This window comes from Rhinopithecus roxellana, chromosome 1 (genome assembly GCF_007565055.1).
Source record: "Rhinopithecus roxellana isolate Shanxi Qingling chromosome 1, ASM756505v1, whole genome shotgun sequence".
Lineage (NCBI taxonomy): Eukaryota > Metazoa > Chordata > Mammalia > Primates > Cercopithecidae > Rhinopithecus > Rhinopithecus roxellana.
The window spans coordinates 206379767-206398168 of record NC_044549.1 but is presented as its reverse complement, the minus strand read 5'-3'; the positions used below and the strand labels follow the sequence as shown (position 1 = coordinate 206398168).

The 18402-nt window shown below is 40.7% G+C and overlaps 1 protein-coding gene across 4 annotated transcripts in view; it reads right to left on the bottom strand.

Moving 5' to 3' along the window:
* The window catches only part of ATP13A4 (ATPase 13A4), a 156579-nt gene that overhangs the window by 48354 nt on the left and 89823 nt on the right, over positions 1–18402 (bottom strand). For all 4 annotated transcript variants that reach the window (XM_030937236.1, XM_010373005.2, XM_030937243.1 and 1 more), the window contains 6 exons: positions 16946–17007; positions 13174–13324; positions 11473–11559; positions 11092–11245; positions 8509–8620; positions 2370–2494 (listed from right to left, as the gene is read on the bottom strand). In XM_030937236.1, coding sequence (XP_030793096.1) covers positions 2370–2494; positions 8509–8620; positions 11092–11245; positions 11473–11559; positions 13174–13324; positions 16946–17007 — 691 coding nt within the window. The remainder of the gene's footprint in view (positions 1–2369; positions 2495–8508; positions 8621–11091; positions 11246–11472; positions 11560–13173; positions 13325–16945; positions 17008–18402) is intronic.

Sequence of the window (18402 nt, the reverse complement as noted above, 5' to 3'; positions counted from 1 at the left end):
TAAGGAGAACACTTAGGAAAACTCAAATCCCACCCCACACATGATTTAAGAACTGAACAATTCAAAACGGGATTTGAAAAAGATAAAGAGCATTGTTGAGACCTGAGACTGTGGTTTGAACAAACTGGGTGCAAAAAAAAAAAAAAAAAGTCTTAAAGCAAAATTATAAAACTATATAATCTAAAGCAAGGAACAGTGGTGCATGCCTGCAGTCCCAGTTACTAAGGAGGCTTAGGCAGGAGGATCGCTTGAGCCCAGGAGTTCAAGGCTGAAGTGAGCTATGATCCTGCCACTGCACTGTAGCCTGGGCAACAGAGCAAGACTCTGTCTCTAAAAAATAAATAAATAAATAAATAAGACAACTACAAGAAAAACAGATAGACTGAGAGGATAGACAACAATGGAAATTCCAGAAGTAAAAATGGACAGAGACCAGAGGCAAAAATTAAATAAACAGTAGGAAAATTTTTTCTCGCAGGAAGAAAGATTAAAAGGTGCTCTCCATGTTTCTCCCACTCCTATCTCTTCTTAATTCTGGGGAACTCTGGTTCTAATCACTGGTTTCCAGAGATTGATTTGAAAGCCTTGGGTCACAGAAAGAAGCAACAAGAAACTCTCATCAACTCAAAACTTTTTAAGTGAATGAATCATCATAAAATTGGTCCATTCAGAGGATAGAGTTGAGTCCATTAAGTTATTGTCACAAGGGGTTGCGTATTTGGTGATTCAGTTATATAAACCAATGTTCTTGCTATAAATATGATACTTTTCATAATCTGTTTCATCATATGTATAACATTCAAAGTGACAGATACTATGACTTAATAATAAAGATGTCAAAAATGGTAAAAAATGAAATAAAATAAAAGTTTTTCTAAAAGTGCTGTCCATGTTCCAGACTAAGTTAATGAAATAAGGGGAACACAAAGGCAAACATTTCTAAATTCCGAAGTTAAAAAGTTTATGTGCAGAAAAGAGTAAGTTACTTACAATGGACTCTCACTGGACTTGTCACAAGCAGTATCAGAAGCCAGAAGGCAAAGGAATAGCCTCTACATGCAGATCATTAAGAAAAAAGAACAATAATTCAAGAATCTTTTATCTGAGCAAGATGCCATTCACGTGTCAGGGCAATGGAAGATATTCAAGCATGAGTAAGAAATCAAAGAGCACCCCTCCATTCCATCCAAGGGCAATACTTGAGGGAAAACAATTGTAAACAAGCAAGGAAAGAAATAGAGCAGAAATTCCAATATGAGAAAAGAGGAAGTAAAGAGAGAGGGTGGAGAAGGATGAACACTTGTACATAAATCTAAGTTAAGGACAGATTATGAGAATGTGTCATCTAAGTGCTAAACAAAGATCTTTGAAACAGAAGGGTCACCGTGTAAGGGAAATCCTAGCCAATAGCAAATGAACTCAGCAACTTCAAAAAGTTAGACTGGGTTGTTAGAGAAGGAGAAAGTAGAAACAGTCCAAGACACTCTTGGATTGTGGGGAGTAGAACAGGGGACAGAGAAGTACAAAAGAGGAAATGAAAGTATTCTAGAGTTTGCAACTATAGAACTGGGTTCAGGGGAAGTGGGAACAGAAAGTGCGTGCTTTGACGGGGAAATAATGTATCTTCGAGACATAAATGATAGAGTTAAAAGCATCTGACTATAAGAGCAGGCAGAAGAAAGGCAACACACTGCAAAAATATAAACATGAATTCATTAGGAAATCATTTATTCACCTCTAGTCTCTTTCCCAATTAAAAAATTATAGCATCAGCATGAAATTTCATTAATAAAGTCACACTTGATTTCATTAAGAAATTTCACACATTTCTCTTGTGTAATTTATTCTCACTGCTATCTTGTTTGTATGATCTGGAGTTGGGATTGGGAGTAGAGAGGACAGCATTTTCTTTAATTTCTAGAATCATGGATTTTATGATTGATGAGCCTTCAGCATATTTATAGACCCCATCAACTGAGGATGCTTCTTCTTCTAGCATTTGACAATAAAAACCACCTTTGTCTGGCTCATGTCTTCTTGTCATTCAGGTCTTATTTCAAATGTCAGTTCTCGGAGAGGCCTATCTTAACCAACTCATCTCAAACAGATGGTCAAACACACTTTCCCGCATTATCCTATTTGTGTACCTCAAAACGCTGATACTATTTGACTGGTTGGTTGATTTTCTTTCATTCCACTGACTTGGAAACTCTGGGAAAGCAGTAATTGTGCCTTTTTGTTGCCCATCTCCAGCACCTGGAATGGTGTCTGGCCCAGAGTAGGTCATCAACAATATTTATTAAATGAGTGAATCGTGTCTATTTCCACATCAAATTCTTACTGTTTTCACCATATACTTTGTTTCATACCTGTGATCATTACAGTCCTTATCTGGGCTGAGATGAGCTCTTCCAAGACAGGTTTTGTCTCTTCCTTCAATCGATTCTCCAAGATCAGCAGCCCCAGAAATATCAGGTCTGATTCGACCGTCTCCCTGAAAATACATATATAGATGTATGGAACAGAAACAACACACATTGTAGCTTCTTTTTTCTTTCTTTTTTTTTTTTTGAGACAGAGTCTCGCTCTGTCATCCAGGCTGGAGAACAGTGGTTCAAGTGATTCTCCTGCCTCAGCTTCCCAAGTAGCTGGGATTATAGGTGCCCACCACCACGTCCGGCTAATTTTTGTATTTTTAATAGAGACAGGGTTTCACCATGTTGGCCAGGCTGGTCGTGAACTCCTGAATTCAAGGCCTTTGCCTCCCAAAGTGCTGGAATTACAGGCGTGAGCCACTGCACCCAGCCACATGATAGCTTTCTTACAGGAAGTAAAACAAAAAGAAAAAGACCCCTGTCGTAGTGGTTCCATTCACTCATTCAAGCACTGTTAGGTGCTGATTAGGGACCAGGAGTGATCCAGAAAGAGGACAGGAGGGGACACAAAGTGTCTGGAGACGTTTACTCTAACTGAATGAAGAGGAAGAGGAAGAGAGTATTTATTAAGCAAAAGCTTTGCTTTAATCTTTGCAGAAAATGAGCTGAAAGCCCATAAGGGTCTCCTCCATCTGTTGTGGCTAGTCTGATTTTCATTGCCTCACCTGTTACCCACAAAGAGGAGCTTTAGCTCTGGCACAAAGCATGAAAAATAAGGGAGGCACAAAGAAAAATAAAATAAAATGCCAGTTTCTCCAGCAGCCAAGTCTATAATCAATATTATTTTAGCCCCAGGAGATATGAGGTCATAATCTCAACAAACAGGCCTCTCTATTGAGGTCAAGCTCATCCCTTTCTTTCTCCCCTAGCTGGTAGCAATGATCTTCTGCATCAAGCATGAATGTTTCTGCAAATAGGTGCAGCCTTCAAGGCTCCTATCCACCCCACAAATATTTTCAGGGATATTCTACAGAACTGAGTGCAGGGGAATCCAATTGAGAACAGGAGTTCAAAGATTCTTCCATGATTTATTTATCTTAGACACAGATAGAGAACAAGCCACTAGCACTATCTAACTCTGGCTGAAACACAGATGAAAGCGGCACCCACTCAGACTCCTTGCCTGTCTCAGTAGGGGGTCTCACATCAGCTACGGTCATGAACTAGCATTCGTGGTGCTCCCAGGAAACTGCTAAAGCCTCCACGGAGAAACGGGAAGTGATGCAGTCTGAACTACTCACCTCAGAGCAGGCTTGAAAGGATGGCATTTCCCATTTTCTGAACCTGTCATTTAAATCTCTCTATGATCTGGTTCCAAACTATCTTTGCAGCTTCAGCTATCACTAAATTCCTGACCCACCCTCATTTCCAGCCAAGCTGAACCACTAGCCATGGGTTTTCTCTCAACCATCCATAGACATTTGCTTTAGACTGCTATAAGGCATGTGTCCTTACTTCATAGAAAAGGTTGTAATTTCCCCATGATCTGCTACTGAAACCCTCCTGATATTCAGGGCCTCATGCCACGTCCCCCACAAAGGCTTCCTCAGATAGAAATCATTGCTCCCGGCCAGGCGCAGTGGCTCATGCCTGTAATCTCAGCACTTTGGGAGGCCGAGGCAGATGGATCACCTGAGGTCAGGAGTTCGAGCCCAGCCTGACCAATATGGAGAAACCCTGTGTCTACTAAAAATACAACATGAGCTGGGCATGGTGCCAGGTGCCTGTAATCCCAGCTACTTGGGAGGCTGAGGCAGGAGAATCGCTTGAATCCAGGAAGTGGAGGTTGCAGTGAGCCAAGATCATGCCATTGCACTTCAGCCTGGTAATAATAATAATAATAATAATAATAATAATAATTGCTCCCTTGGCATATTACTTATATTTCAGTGTAACTCACATTTTATTTGCCCATGTTTTATTCTTGGCCTTCTGCTTTGTCACACTGTCTCAGCTCCTTGAGAACAATCCCACGTGACTCAGTGTGTTCAACACCACCCCTGTGCAAGTGCTCAGCAAATGTGTGCCTAGTTGAAATGCTTTGAGGCCTGTTGGGACCATTTTTTGCCAGGTAACCTATGGAAATTCCTCATCCAGAAATTCTACTGAGTTCAAGGAACAGCACTGAGGAAAAGTGGAACAGAATATGCAGAGACTGCAGTAGCAGAGACTGTAGCAGCAGAGACTATAGTAGCCTCTCACTCCAGATTTTACATCCAACTGGGAGGTAGAATTTAGACATGGCTCATCTCAGTTGACTGGAAGGCTGGGAAAAGTATGATAACAGATGTCCAAATCAGAGTCCCATGGAGTCAGAGAGGAGGGTGCAATCATTTCTGGGTGGAGTGATTGAAGAGGCTTCCTGTAGAAGATGATATTTAATCTGGTGTTTGAAAGATAACTTGGTTGATGCCTGATTGAGGTGTTACAGGGTAAATGCACGTGGTAGCAATAACTACTTAAACGTACCCTTAGAATGACCCTCTACGGCAGATGTACCTAAATATATGTTTATGCAAACTGCATGATGTTTGCAGGCAGAGGTGGTTTTCCTGCACAGCTCACCACCACTGGAGTATAGGAAGGCAGATGCATTGTCCACTTTGCTGCCACTGGACTGTTTCTATATGTAAGGTGGTTCTCCTGTCCAGCCCGCTGTTACTGGACTCTCTCCCCTGTAGGCGAGCCCCTAATAAAACCCCATGTCTCATTTGCTGGCTCTGGGTCTCTTCTTCAACCTCTTGAACCTGGTGCCTTCCCTACTGAAGTCAATGGGGGTTTGGCACAACAGGTCTTCCAATCTTTCTCATGATCCTGGTACGCAGGTCCCAGGTCTTGGTTATTTCTGCAGATGACATGACCTGAGCCTACCACGAAGTGCCAGATTAGGCCGAGAAAATGGCTGCGGGGTCAAACATCTGCCATAGCCTATGGCCTACCTTGGCACTAGTATTTCTAGCTCCTCTGGCTTATGGCCTTTGCATGGTTCAAGGCACAATAATCAGGAGACCGGAGTTCTAATGTCAGCCCTCTACCACTGCCTTGCTGTGGGAGCATGACTAAATTACTTTCTTTGCCTGGTAATCAGGTTCATCTTTGCACCTCCAAAGTCTCTGCTAGTTCTAACATTACATGAGTTTTCCTTTCATAAGCATTTGATCTGAATAAAAAAAAAAAATCAAAAGGAGTAATTCCTTAAGGGGTCTTAAGCTTTGCAACTTGGAATGGCATTCTATCTCTTCCAGCTTCCTGCACAGACATTATGCCTCCTCCTGAAGTATCTAAAAATAATAAAAAAATAAGCATAATATATACAAAGCATTGTCACCCCTGTGATTACATTTCATGTTCTTAAAATCCATGTGACTTTTAAAAAATGACATTGCATAAAGTGGGCCAATAACCTTTGAAGAGATTATGATACCGATGCTGGAAGTACCCCGAGTAACCACACACACACTCACACACACACACACAAAACAACAGCAAGAATCTTCCATCCTAATTAGGAATTTGCAAAGAATAATTAAATTAATTTAGCTATATGGCTAGGCATGGTGGCTCACGCCTGTAATCCCAACACTTTGGGAGGCCGAAGTGGGTGGATTACTTGAGGTTGGGAGTTTGAGACCAGCCTGGCCAACATGGTGAAACCCCATCTCTACTAGAAAACAAAAATTAGCTAGCCATGGTAGTGGACACTTATAATCCCAGCTACTCAGGAGGCTGTGGCAGGAGAATCGCCTGAACCCAGGAGGCAGAGGTTGCAGTGAGCCGAGATTATGCCGCTGCACTCCAGTCTAGGCAATAGAGTGAGACTCTGTCTCAAAAAAAAAAAAAAAAAATTAATTTGGCTATGTGTAATACATGCAGTGATGCGCTTTAGGACAGGAGAGGCAAATTGATGACCTAAGATCAAATTCTATTAGAGAATTTGTGATTTGTGTTTAGACCATACAAGATTTTAAAAAGTTAGAATTTCCTTCATGTTCCTTCAACCGGGACATGTACTCTCCCGTGTGCCACAGCCCTCACTATTCCCCATTGCTCATCTGTCTCCACAATAAGTGCTTTGTTACGTGCATGCATTTCAAAACCATGAGTTTGCAACTTGTAAATATGCAAATATTGTATCATAACAATCAGAAGCAGCAGCATGGTAGCCAGACTCCTACCATAGCCCTTGGCAACAGCCTCTCAGGAAACTAAGTTCAATTCCCAATTCTGCTCTGTCCCTTCCCTTCCCTGGACCCAAGTTTTCTCTCCTTCAAAATGTGATATCCAATCTCAAAGTTTACTTTTAGCTCCCTCACTTGAATGACCCTGAACTGAGTTGATCAAATTGCAACAAATATGCAGAGTTATTGCAGCCAAAGTTTCAGGGGTCACATTAAACTGGCCCTGCGGGAAGAGTGGTCTGACAAGCCCAGGAAATGAACACAATGAGCCACCTCCCACTCTGGGCCTCATTTTACCCATTCACAAAGTGAGAGGGTTGGGTCATAGCAGTCATTCTCAGCAGGGACAGTACTCCCTCTAGAGGACATTGTGGATTTTTTTTTTTTGGCATCTACGCAAGACTGAGAAGATCAATGCCCGATGAATATTTATCCTGCATCCCACATGCCTTTTGAATATCTTACTGGACACTCATGGACACTGAAAAATTATTGTACTTTCCTAAGTCATTTTAGGCTTATCTTGTATATATTTTACTATTATTATACTATAATATACTGTACTATTATGGCATATATAATATTACTATGTTATATTAAGCAATTACAAAATTGTTTATTAAAATTTCCCTAGCTTTTCCCCCTTGTTTATATGTGTTACATATAAACACAAAGTATTTTTCACACTTATAATATTGTGTTGAATTTTGCAGAAATGTAACTACCTGTACTATGTAAATTGGGAGGAGACTGTACTGTTTTCTTCAGAGTTTTACCAAGACTTGTTAACCACTTCACAGTCATCTCACTGGCAGCAAGACTGAGGTATCTGAGTCTGCAATACATAACACACCTGTATCAGTCTGTATTTGTAGATGTTGCAGCCTCAATTATTCTATACACAGGTACAAGCAACCTACTACTTCATTTTGTGTTAGTGGAGTCAGCTGAGCATTTATTAAACCATCACCTTTGTGAAACATTATATGTTTTGCTTTTATTTTTACTATATAATAGGTCATTATATATTTTTACAAAGAATACGTGCAGATATATGTGAACTTTATTTTAGAATATTAAGAGTTAAAAAATATAGTTATGAGAGTGTTGACTTTGATTAGATTGAAACGAAAAGGTTAGACTTTCCAAATGTATAATCCTAAATTTAAAAAATGAGCCTGGATTAGCTCCACAACAGCATAAGCAGTGGTGGCTGACACTAAGTGTTAGAAATGACACGAAAGGTGAAATAAACGTGATACCTGAAAAGAGTGGAATTAAAAAAATAAAATTGAACTTATAAATACTGCAGTTTTTGAGCTGTTAAGCATCTCTATTTTAACCTTAAAATGTAAAATTGAATCTATAGGCTAAAATCTTTCTCTAGTATGGAAATTTTCCTTGTTTTTTGTGTAGATGTTACCAGGATTATATCGTCTAAGCTGTATTTATTTGTTTCATTAAGCTGTGTATTTCCTATCAAACATTTTTTCAGGTAAATGTTATGTTTCATAACTCCCAATCAATCCACCAACTATATTTTTTAAAATGGGGACATGACCACAATTTCAAATTCTGAAATGCTGATTATATTCCTATGTCTGTTTTCACAAAGCTGTAAAAATCACATCATATTATACATCTTATATGACTATTTCTCATAAAATCCCCCAGTGAGTGCTCACATTATCTTTGGGATTTAGGCAGGGCAGGGATTACTATATCTCTACTCACCAGTGTTCAGAGACACGTTATGCACACAAATTCAGCAAGCTATATTGCTCTGTCCACCACCCAGAACCCCTGAGTCCATCCCAGTCTAATGCACTTGCCATTCCAACCTGGCACATCTTTCCATCAAACCTTTCTGCTTTATCAAAACCATCCCCATTTACCTCGTCAAGGCGGTGGTGTGGTGGCCATTTTCCAGCTTCTTGTAGGCCAGTGCTATGACTCGAAAGCCCTGTGTCGTGTAAATCTGAAGCTCACTAGCAAAACTAGTGGGTACTGTTTAGAAAGAAACACAGGGTTAGTATGCAGTATTTACTTAGGCAGTACTGGCAAAGAAATTCTTTACAAACATCCAACTTTTGCCCAGGAAAGCACACCTCTACAAAGATATGTAAACAAGTCAGTGAAAATTCTGAACATAACCTACATTGTCAGGGTTGACCTCTTCAGACGTAGTGAAGCTAAAATGAGAATGAAGCATTTGAAAAAAGAAAAAAAGATAGAAAAAGTATAGAATTCTTTTTTCTTCAGTTCAACCAACAAACACTTATTGAAAATCTACTATCTGCCAGGCATTGGCTGTGCAGAGATTAAATCACAAGCTCTGCACCCAGATATAAGACTTCACACCTACAACTATCGGATGTTTGACAAACCTGACAAAAACAAGCATGGGGAAAGGCTTCCCTATTCAATAAATGGTCCTGGAATAACTGGCTAGCCATATGCAGAAGATTGAAACTGGACCCCTTCCTTACACCATATACAAAAATTAACTCAACCTGGATTAAAGACTTTTAAAACCTAAAACTATAAAAGCCTGGAAGACAGCCTAGGCAATACCATTCTGGATATAGCCACGGGCAAAGATTTCATGACAAAGATGCCAAAAACAATTGCAACAAAAGCAAAAATTGACAAATGGGATCCAATTAAACTAAAGAGCTTTTGCACAGCAAAAGAAACTGTCAACAGAGTAAACATACAACCTACAGAACAGGAGAAAATTTTTGCAAACTATGTATCCAACAAAAGTCTAATATCCAGCATCTATAAGAAACTTAAAGAAAATTTACAAGACAAAAAAACCCAAAAAATCCTCATTAAAAAGTGGACAAAGGACATTAACACTTTTCAAAAGAAGACATACATGAGACCAACAATCATGTGAAAAGAAAAAAGCTCAACCTCACTGATCATTAAAGAAATGCAAATCAAAACCACAATGAGATACCATCTCACACCAGTCAAAATGGTGATTATTAAAAAGTCAAAAAACAGCAGATGCTAGTGAGGTTGTGGAGAGAAAGAAGTGCTCATACACTGTTGGTGGGAGTGTAAATTAGTTGAACCACTGTGGAAGACAATGCAGTGACACCTCAAAGTCCTAAAGACAGAGATACCATTTGGCCCACCAATCCCATTACTGGGTATATAGCCAAAGGCAAGTAAATCATTCTATTAAGAAAGATGCACATGCATATATATGTTTATTGCAGCACTATTCACAATACCAAAGACACGGAATCAACCTAAATGCCCATCAATGATAGACTGGATATAGAAAGTGTGGTACATATACATGATGGAATACTACGCAGCCATAAAAAAGAATGAGATCACGTCCTTTGCAGGGACCTGGATGGAGCCGGAGGCCATTATCCTTAGCAAGCTAACATAGGAACAGAAAACCAAACTTACATGTGGGAGTTAAATAATGAGAACACATGGGCATATAGGGGGGAATGACACACGCTGGGGCCTATTCTGGGGTGGAGGTGGCAAGCGGGAGAGGATCAGGAAAAATAACTAATGGGTACTAGGCTTAATACCTGGACAATGAATTAATCTGAACAAGAAACCCCCATGACTCAAGTTTACCTACGTAACAAACCTGCACATGTACCACTGAACTTAAAATATAGGCTAAAAAAAAGTATGAAATTGAAAAAAACTCACAAGTTCTGCTCTAAGGATTTCTGTCTAATTGAGTTACAGCCAGCAGAGTAACCATGCAATCAAATGAGATCACTACTATCATCCAGGCCATTGCAGCATGCTGTGGAAAGCATCTGGTGGTGGATACACCAGCCTGGGAGGAGGTGGTTCAGTAAAGGCAGGATTCTGGGGCGGAGGGAGAATCATGAGCTTAGTCCTGGAGGCATGAGAGTAAGCTGTGAAGAATTAGTTCAGCTCAGGAATAGCACAGGATGAGGAGTGGTAAGGTCCATCTGGAAAGTTCACTGGGAGTTCAAACCTGAAAGCCTTACATATGATCCTAAAGAAACTGGAGATGATCCTGGAGCCTATGAGAGCAGCTAAAAGAATCCTGAGGTAGAAAGTCTGGTCACAGCACAGAGGGCAAATCAGAGGTGGGGAGACTGGAGGCAGAGGGTCAATCCACCAACTGTTGAAGTGATCGAGAATGAGGAAGGCATGAGCAGATGCAGTGAAGGACCATGGATTAGCAACTGACAAGACAGAGGCACTAAGTGGGAGCAAGCAATCAGGGATGATATCGAAATGGGGTGGGGGCGGGGGATGCTGGTACCATGCACCAAATAGGAAACCGGGAAATGCAGGAAATGAGAAAGACAAGCTTGGTTTTCGCAATGCATTTGGAATGCCGGTGAGTCACCCAACTGGTGATGACCCATAGGCAATTGGATCAATAGATCAAACCCTGTGGGAACATATTTATCTGGAGATACAGATTTGCCAGGTGTAATCCAAGTCAAGTTACAGACCTGTCTCAGGTTGGCAAAAGCTGGCCACCCTCTCTGGTGCACCTTTCATGAATGCCAGTCTGTCACCTCCCATCTCTTGGACAATGACTGTCATTCTTTGCAGAGCTGATGAGAATGGGAACTGATGCAGGATTGCGATTCCTTCCACTGGGACCTGGTTGAGGGATGGGGAAAGGAGAGGAACCTGCTGATATAGCTTCTGGTTACTGGGAATTAACCACTCCTTCCGTAATCTTTATTTTCATAAATAAGGGGGAAGGTCTCACCCATTTTCACGCCTGAAATTCAAAGACACATCTGTGACCTTTCAAAACCTGGGGGCCCGAAGAAAGTTTCTCTTTGAGCTTGGGTGTTGTGGGGTGAAGAGCAAGCAGGGCTTACCTGGCTGGCTGTTCTGCAGGGCTTAACCACCATGGCATGTGCCGGCACTCCCTTGATGTGGAAATCGTCCCCAGAAAAAGCCATTTCCTATTTCACAAATAGGATATTTCATTGCAGAGATGTATTTATTGTTTGCCCACTGATACTATGTTTGAACCCTCCCCTTGAGAAAATCCTCAGACCACCTCAATGTGTTTTCCATGTCTCTTCTCTCAGAGGTGAACCAGATTTATTCTGCCACAAAATAATTAATAATAATAATAATAATGCATTGAAAACGCTGCACGACTTGAAGGGCAGACACTTTTGAATTATTCATGCAATTTATCTTGTTTTCTCTGTTGGAATGCGCTGTGTAAAGGCTCCTTCTCCATTTCTGAAGAGCCTAGATTGAAAGTCACGAACATGAAGGGCCAGACTTCTTTTGTGTGAAGCAAGCACCTTTCTGTTGTTCTTTTCCTGCACTTCACGGCTCTTCCTGCCCTTGCATGTCTGAATAATTTGGATGGATGGTCCTCAGGGCTGGGGTAGGGCAGGGCAGAGACTGTGATATACATGGTTAATAATCAGTAATTGCTATAATAATGACCCTAAATTATAGTTAAAGGGGCCTTTTGCCCAAAGACAACGCAGTGCTTTGTAATCATCTCACTGAGTGGCTGACAAGGTCCCAGAGAGGAAACTGCAATCCCTGTTTAAAGATATGGAATCAGTAACCGAGAAAAGATAGAGGATTGGCAAAGTTACATTAGATTGCTATGAAATAATGCTCCAGGAGGTTTGGAAGGGACCCTGAAGATTGTCTCTTTCAGTGGTGCTCCAGAGGCGAGAGCTATAGGCAGCGCAGGGAGAAAGGAAGGGATTATGGCTAAGTAGTTGGGGATGCATGTCCCTTAATCCTCATCTTTAGACCCCACCTTTTATTTCAGCTGGAGTAACTCCAGCTATTCAGTCTTTACAGTGTTTCTGGAGAATGTTTCCTTTTATGAAAAGGTTCCAGAGTGTTTGTCTTGTTTTGTGTTATGTGAACACCACTAGTCTAATTCATTTTATGGTCATGAGAGCCAAGGCCCCAACATGAGAGACGGATTAACAGGGTTCAGCAGTCAGTTAGAGCACAGCCAAAACTAGAATCAGAAAAGCCAAACTCCTGAACTACACTGTGGCTCTTAGATCTAGTTCAGAGTCTCAACAAAAGCTCTTTAGTGGTTTTCCTTTTTGCTGTTTCTAGTCTTGGAAATAAAATAAATACTAAATTAATAGAAATCAGACTTATAGTCACCATGAGTCTACGAGTTCTGCTGAGCGCTGGAGAGAGCAACGTTTTCTGATTCCCATATTCTGGAAAATCTTTGAAACCAGACAATGCTCAGAGAACAGTACAGAGAGATGAGAAAAAATTACATAATAATTACAATTATATTAATATGATTGAACCTTTAATATTTGCCAGGCACAGTGCCAAGGACTTTTTTAATGCATCATCTCATTCAATCCTCACAATAGTCTCATTATGTAGATGCTATTATTAGCTTCATTGCACAGATGAGGAAACCAGGCTTAGATGAGTTTGCCCTTCACTACCAAACGTACTCCACATTGGACACCTCACCTTTGATAAGAATCACATAGCTCTGATATTGCCTATGTTGCTCTGGCATTGAAGAAGCTTCTCAGGTTCTCTGAAGAGCAGAGGCTTACCCAGGTGGTGGCTTCAAACATTTTGAGGTCCAGAGGGTCTCCCTGGATGGTCCCATCAAGAAGGATCAGAGAGTGGCAGCTGGCCATCGCCGCACACACTGGGCCCCATGGCACAGCCTGGCCTGAGGCAAAGCTGTGAACTTCCTGAAAGCTTAAGGAGAAAAGGAAATGGGTTTCCATTCTATCTCCTCATGCCAAAACAGAGCATTTTGGAGGTGAACAAAGATCTTTATAAAACATAAAGTCATATGCTTTGTTGCATTAATAGCCACTCTCCAATCCTCCCACATTAATAGTGCTTCATTCAGCCAAGTAAGTTCACTGAGTATGAGAAAGGTCTCTGAGGTTTTATGTTGTTCGTTTGTTTTTTTGGGGGGGGATACAGGGTCTCACTCTATCACTCCGTCACCCAGGCTGGAGGAGGGCAGTAGTGTGATCTCGATTCACTGCAACCTCTGCTTCCCAAGTTCAAGCGATTCTCCTGCCTCAGCCTCCTGAGTAGCTGGAATTACAGGCAGCCACCACCATGCCAAGCTAGTTTTTTGTATTTTTAGCAAAGATGGGGCTTCACCATGTTGGCCAGGCTGGTCTTGAACTCCCGACCTCAGGTAACCCACCCGCCTCGGCCTCCCAAAGTGCTGGGATTACAAGTGTGAGCCACCGTACCTGGCTAAGAACATTTTTCAAAAGAACATTGCATCCCCCTCTTCCACCCTGGCCTCTTGTGTCCCTATCCCAATCATTATCCCCATCATTTCATTTTAGATGAGAACACAGTCTCATCTAAAAAGCTATTAAAATACAACTCAAATGTTATAGGCCGGGTGCCTTCACTAACTCAGAGTGGAGGCCATTAAGTTCAGCTCTGGCATCACAAGAAGAATGTTGTCTGCAGCTTGGTGGGTCACAGCCCCTTCTCAAATGGGCAGCACAGACGTTGGTTCTCAAAGCAGCTTATCCCGTTTGGAGGACGTCTGAATGGTGGAAGCTTCATCCTACGTGGGGGCAAAATCTGCTCTTGGGAGCCAGTGAGAGTTCACTTGCTCCCGCTCCTCCACATGCCAACTTCTTTCAAACTTACGGATCAACTCGGCCGTTCCCCTTTACCTCCCTCCCTCTGGTGTTGCACAGGAACCTCTAGCTGTTCCTCTAATAACAGTTTTATCAGGCCTCCCTCTCACTTTCCTTATTCTGCTTGTTTGGAAAAGTTTCTATTTGTCATTTTCTGATCCTGGGGACCACATTTCAAGACAGACAATTACTTCTGATAATATGGACCCTGCATTTATTTAAAGATAACCTTAAGTTGCTCTAGCCCTTTGCTTTGAAAGCAAACATATCGCAATGTTGACTCACAATTCAGCCACATGGCTTCCTGGCTTTTGCATTCAAGCTTCCTTTTGTCACACTAAGAGTTCAAAAATGTCCTGGCTTTGTATTGACCCTGTTAGTTATATTCATTTTTATGTGTTAAAAGAGCAACTCATCTTGGTGGGTTTACCGCATACCCGATGGTATTTTAGTAAATATCTAAAAGGAAGAGACCACCAGCAGTATAGTTAACACAGAAACTTAAACTCACACTGAAAAGCAAAATACAGATCAGGAAAAAAAAAAATGTTATTTTTACTATGAGACGTACACTGTCACTAGTCTGTAATTCTGAGTATATAATTCTGCATTCCAGAGGATTGGGCCAGACTCTGGTTAGCACAGCAAATATATAAAGCTCTCTATCAATCCTGTCAGTGCATTTTTATCTGAGTATTTCTGGCTATCAATCCCTGAGAGCCTTTAATAGTTCTTAAAGTATCTGGCACAACAATCAGGGCTTTTTGGAAAAGAAGAAATGTCAGAGATGAGCTCACGTTTAACGAGAAGGCATTTAATAGCCTCTAGGTCAGGTGTTCACTTCTTACCTAGACTTAATTCTGTTTTGTTTCATGTTATTAATTAAATTTGCCGTTTTTTATTTTAAATTGTTTTAATCATTGGAATTCAACTTTGATCTGCAGGCAGGCAGGCAGGCAAGAAGGAAGGAAGGAAGGAAGGGAGGGAGGGAGGGAGGGAGGGAGGGAGGGAAGGATCATTTACCCTCCCTGATATGTTATCAATAACATATCAATTGTTATTACTTCAATGTAACAAGTCACTTTTAGAAACAGAAAGTTTCCAAAGCTTTATGAATAATATGGTGTCAATTCAATAAGTGGAACATTCAAAAGACAGAATATATTGAGTTCATTTTAGATGAGCAATTACTGTGCACCTACTATCTGTGCCTGGTACAGAGTTACAGCACTAGAGATGCAAATCTAAATAAGAACAAGACTGCTCTCAAGATGCACAGATATTTGAATAAATGTATACATATTTTGTAGAAGCTGAAACAGAAAAACACTAATGAACTATGAGACGAAGTATATATCCAAATCTATCCTCTAGGAAAAATGAAAAGAACTTCAGAGTTTAACACATTAAGAGGCTTCTTCTGTACACTAAAGTGGCTAGAAGCACAAGGATCACTTTTTTAATCCAGGAATTAGACTTGTTTCTAAATGGTATTTTAATATGACAAGTATTAAACTATGTGTAATTAGCATATTTTATGGATAAATTACATGTCATCTGTAGAATGCCAAAGAACCACCATGAACATTTCATGCACAAAATGCTTTGTGATTTAAGTGACAAGTGTTACAGGAGAAAACTTTCATTTTCAAACAAAACATAAATGTCAAGTGCATCAGCGATTTCATGTTCTGATTCCCCAGGAGTTCGTAGTGAGTAGAAAAAGCAGGCGGAGATGCAAACTCAGACATGGCCACAAGAGGGCTACAGGCGAGGGCTGTGCAAATCTTGAACACACCAAGCTGAGAACTGCCAAAACTGTCTTCACTTGCTAGGAAAAAGGAGTTTCAGCCCGGCGCAGTGGCTCACGCCTGTAATCCCAACACTTTAGGAGGGTGAAGTGGGCGAATCATCTGAGGTCTGGAGTTTGAGACCAGCCTGGCCAACATGGGGAAACCCCGTCCCTACTAAAAATACAAAAATTAGCCAGGCATGGTGGCAGGCACTTGTAATCCCAGCTACTCGGGAGACTGAGGCAGAAGAATTACTTGAACCCAGGAGGCGGAGGTTGCAATGAGCCAAGATCATGCCACTGCACTCCAGCCTGGGTGATAAGAGTGAAACTCCGTCTCAATGAAAAAAAAAAAAAAAAAAAAGAAAGAAAGAAAAGAAAAGAAAGAAAAAGAAAAAGGAATTTCCAGCAGCCAGAAAGTAGAGTTCTTAAAACTGGAATACCAAGAAAAATGAGTACACTAGCTACGGTTCTACAAATGTTCCTGTTCCCTTCCTGAAATTCAAGGTACAAAAGTAAGAGCAGTGTTCTTCCTCCTAGCACGTCAAGAGGCTTCAGCTTGAACCAAGAATGTTACCTCCTTAAAGGACAGTGTCCTGGTAATGTCTAAATTACTTCTACTGGGTCAGCTTCATGCTGGAACAAATTATATTTTAGCGAGGATCTGGATGCAGTGTCAAAGCTTCATCTCCCGGATTTGTGAGTGGCATGGGACTGCGTGGGGGTGGGGGGAAATGGGTATGCTTTAGTGAGGCTTTGAAGAATTCAAGATGAGAAGTTAAAAGAAGATACTTTGGCAATCATTGTTCACCAAAGCCAAAGTCCAAATATCTCCATTAGTAATTTCAAGAGAAAACACGGAATTTTGGGAAAAGAGACACTAGAATGCATTTGGTCCAAGGTACTCACCCATTCCTATCACAGGACACGACTCCCCAGAGGTCCAAGCCATCCCTTGTTAAGGTGCCTGTCTGAACAGAAACAAATGCTGCATTTACTCTGAAGATCCAGGCAAGGCGCGGTGCTTCATGCCTATAATCCCAGCACTACGGGAGGCTGACACAGGAGAATCACTCGAACTCAGGAGTTGGAGACCAGCCTAAACAACACAATGAAACCACCTCCCTACTTAAAAAAAAAAAAAAAAAAAAATCCAGGGTCCCCATAGTGAAGGCTCCATAGTGCAGATAAATAAGGTATTTTTGTCATGAGAAAATGCTTCACAAACATATTAACAAGATCAGCATTTCAAGGAGGGGCACCATGGAGGGGGGGGTCTCTGGAGTACCTGTTGGAAGCGTTGATGAGCTTATGCCAGTTGTCTAACAAGCTGGAACTTAATCTTTTCCAACTTTAGTGTCCTTCATAACAGCAACAAAAAAAGTATCTTCCTCACAACTTCAGAGGATTGTTTTGAGGATCTAATGGTAGCCTGAATGGATGGGAAAGTCCTCCATATAAAATGGTCCTAGTTTCATAGCAGAAGTTTAAAATATGTCATTAAAATAAGGAATAGAGTGGAATTTTTTACCTACAGGGCACTGTGTGTGAAAAGACTTCAAAGAAATGATTTGCTATTTGGTAAAAAAAAAAAAAAAAAAAAAAGTGTTGGTATTTCTCTCAGTGCAATATAATGGTTAAGAATTCAGGTTAGGTTTAAACACCAGTTGTGTGACCAGAGCAAATGAATCCCTCTAAATATAAGAGCTCTTATCCGTAACATGGTCATAATCTCAGAGAGTTGTGGTGAAGATTAAATGGGATAACATAAAGTGTTTCATTTAACATCTAGCATACAGTAAAAGCTAATAATAATCATAATTACTCATAATTATTGCTCATTTTTTATACAAATTCAGGCACAATGATCTCTCCCACTCCTGTTTCTTTTTCCAAGTCCAAGGATATAATCTCATAAATAGAATGTCATTTCTTACCTTGCTAGTTTGATCACAGAATAATATGAAAATGGTAGCAAGAGTTATGTTGACTTTCTGTTCTTGGTAGATCTTTCTGATATTCCAAGAATTATAAACTACAGCCCTGATCCCATTAATTCTCAACTATCGAAACCTTCTGGATACTGCTGAATGAATATAGTTTCAGTTTGGGAAAATAAAAGAAGTCCTCAAAATGAATAGTAGTGATGGCTGCAGAACAGTGTGAGAAGGTACTTAATGCCAGTGAACAGTACACTGAAAAATGGCTAAAATAAGTTTTATGTTACGTGTATTTTACCACATTTAAAAGGCAAATTTAAAAAAGAAGTCAACAACAGCAACAAAAGCCTTCAATAACTCTCCACTGCTTAAAATGTATGTAAACACTTTCTAAGCCAGACATTCAAGGTCCACAGATAGCCTCTC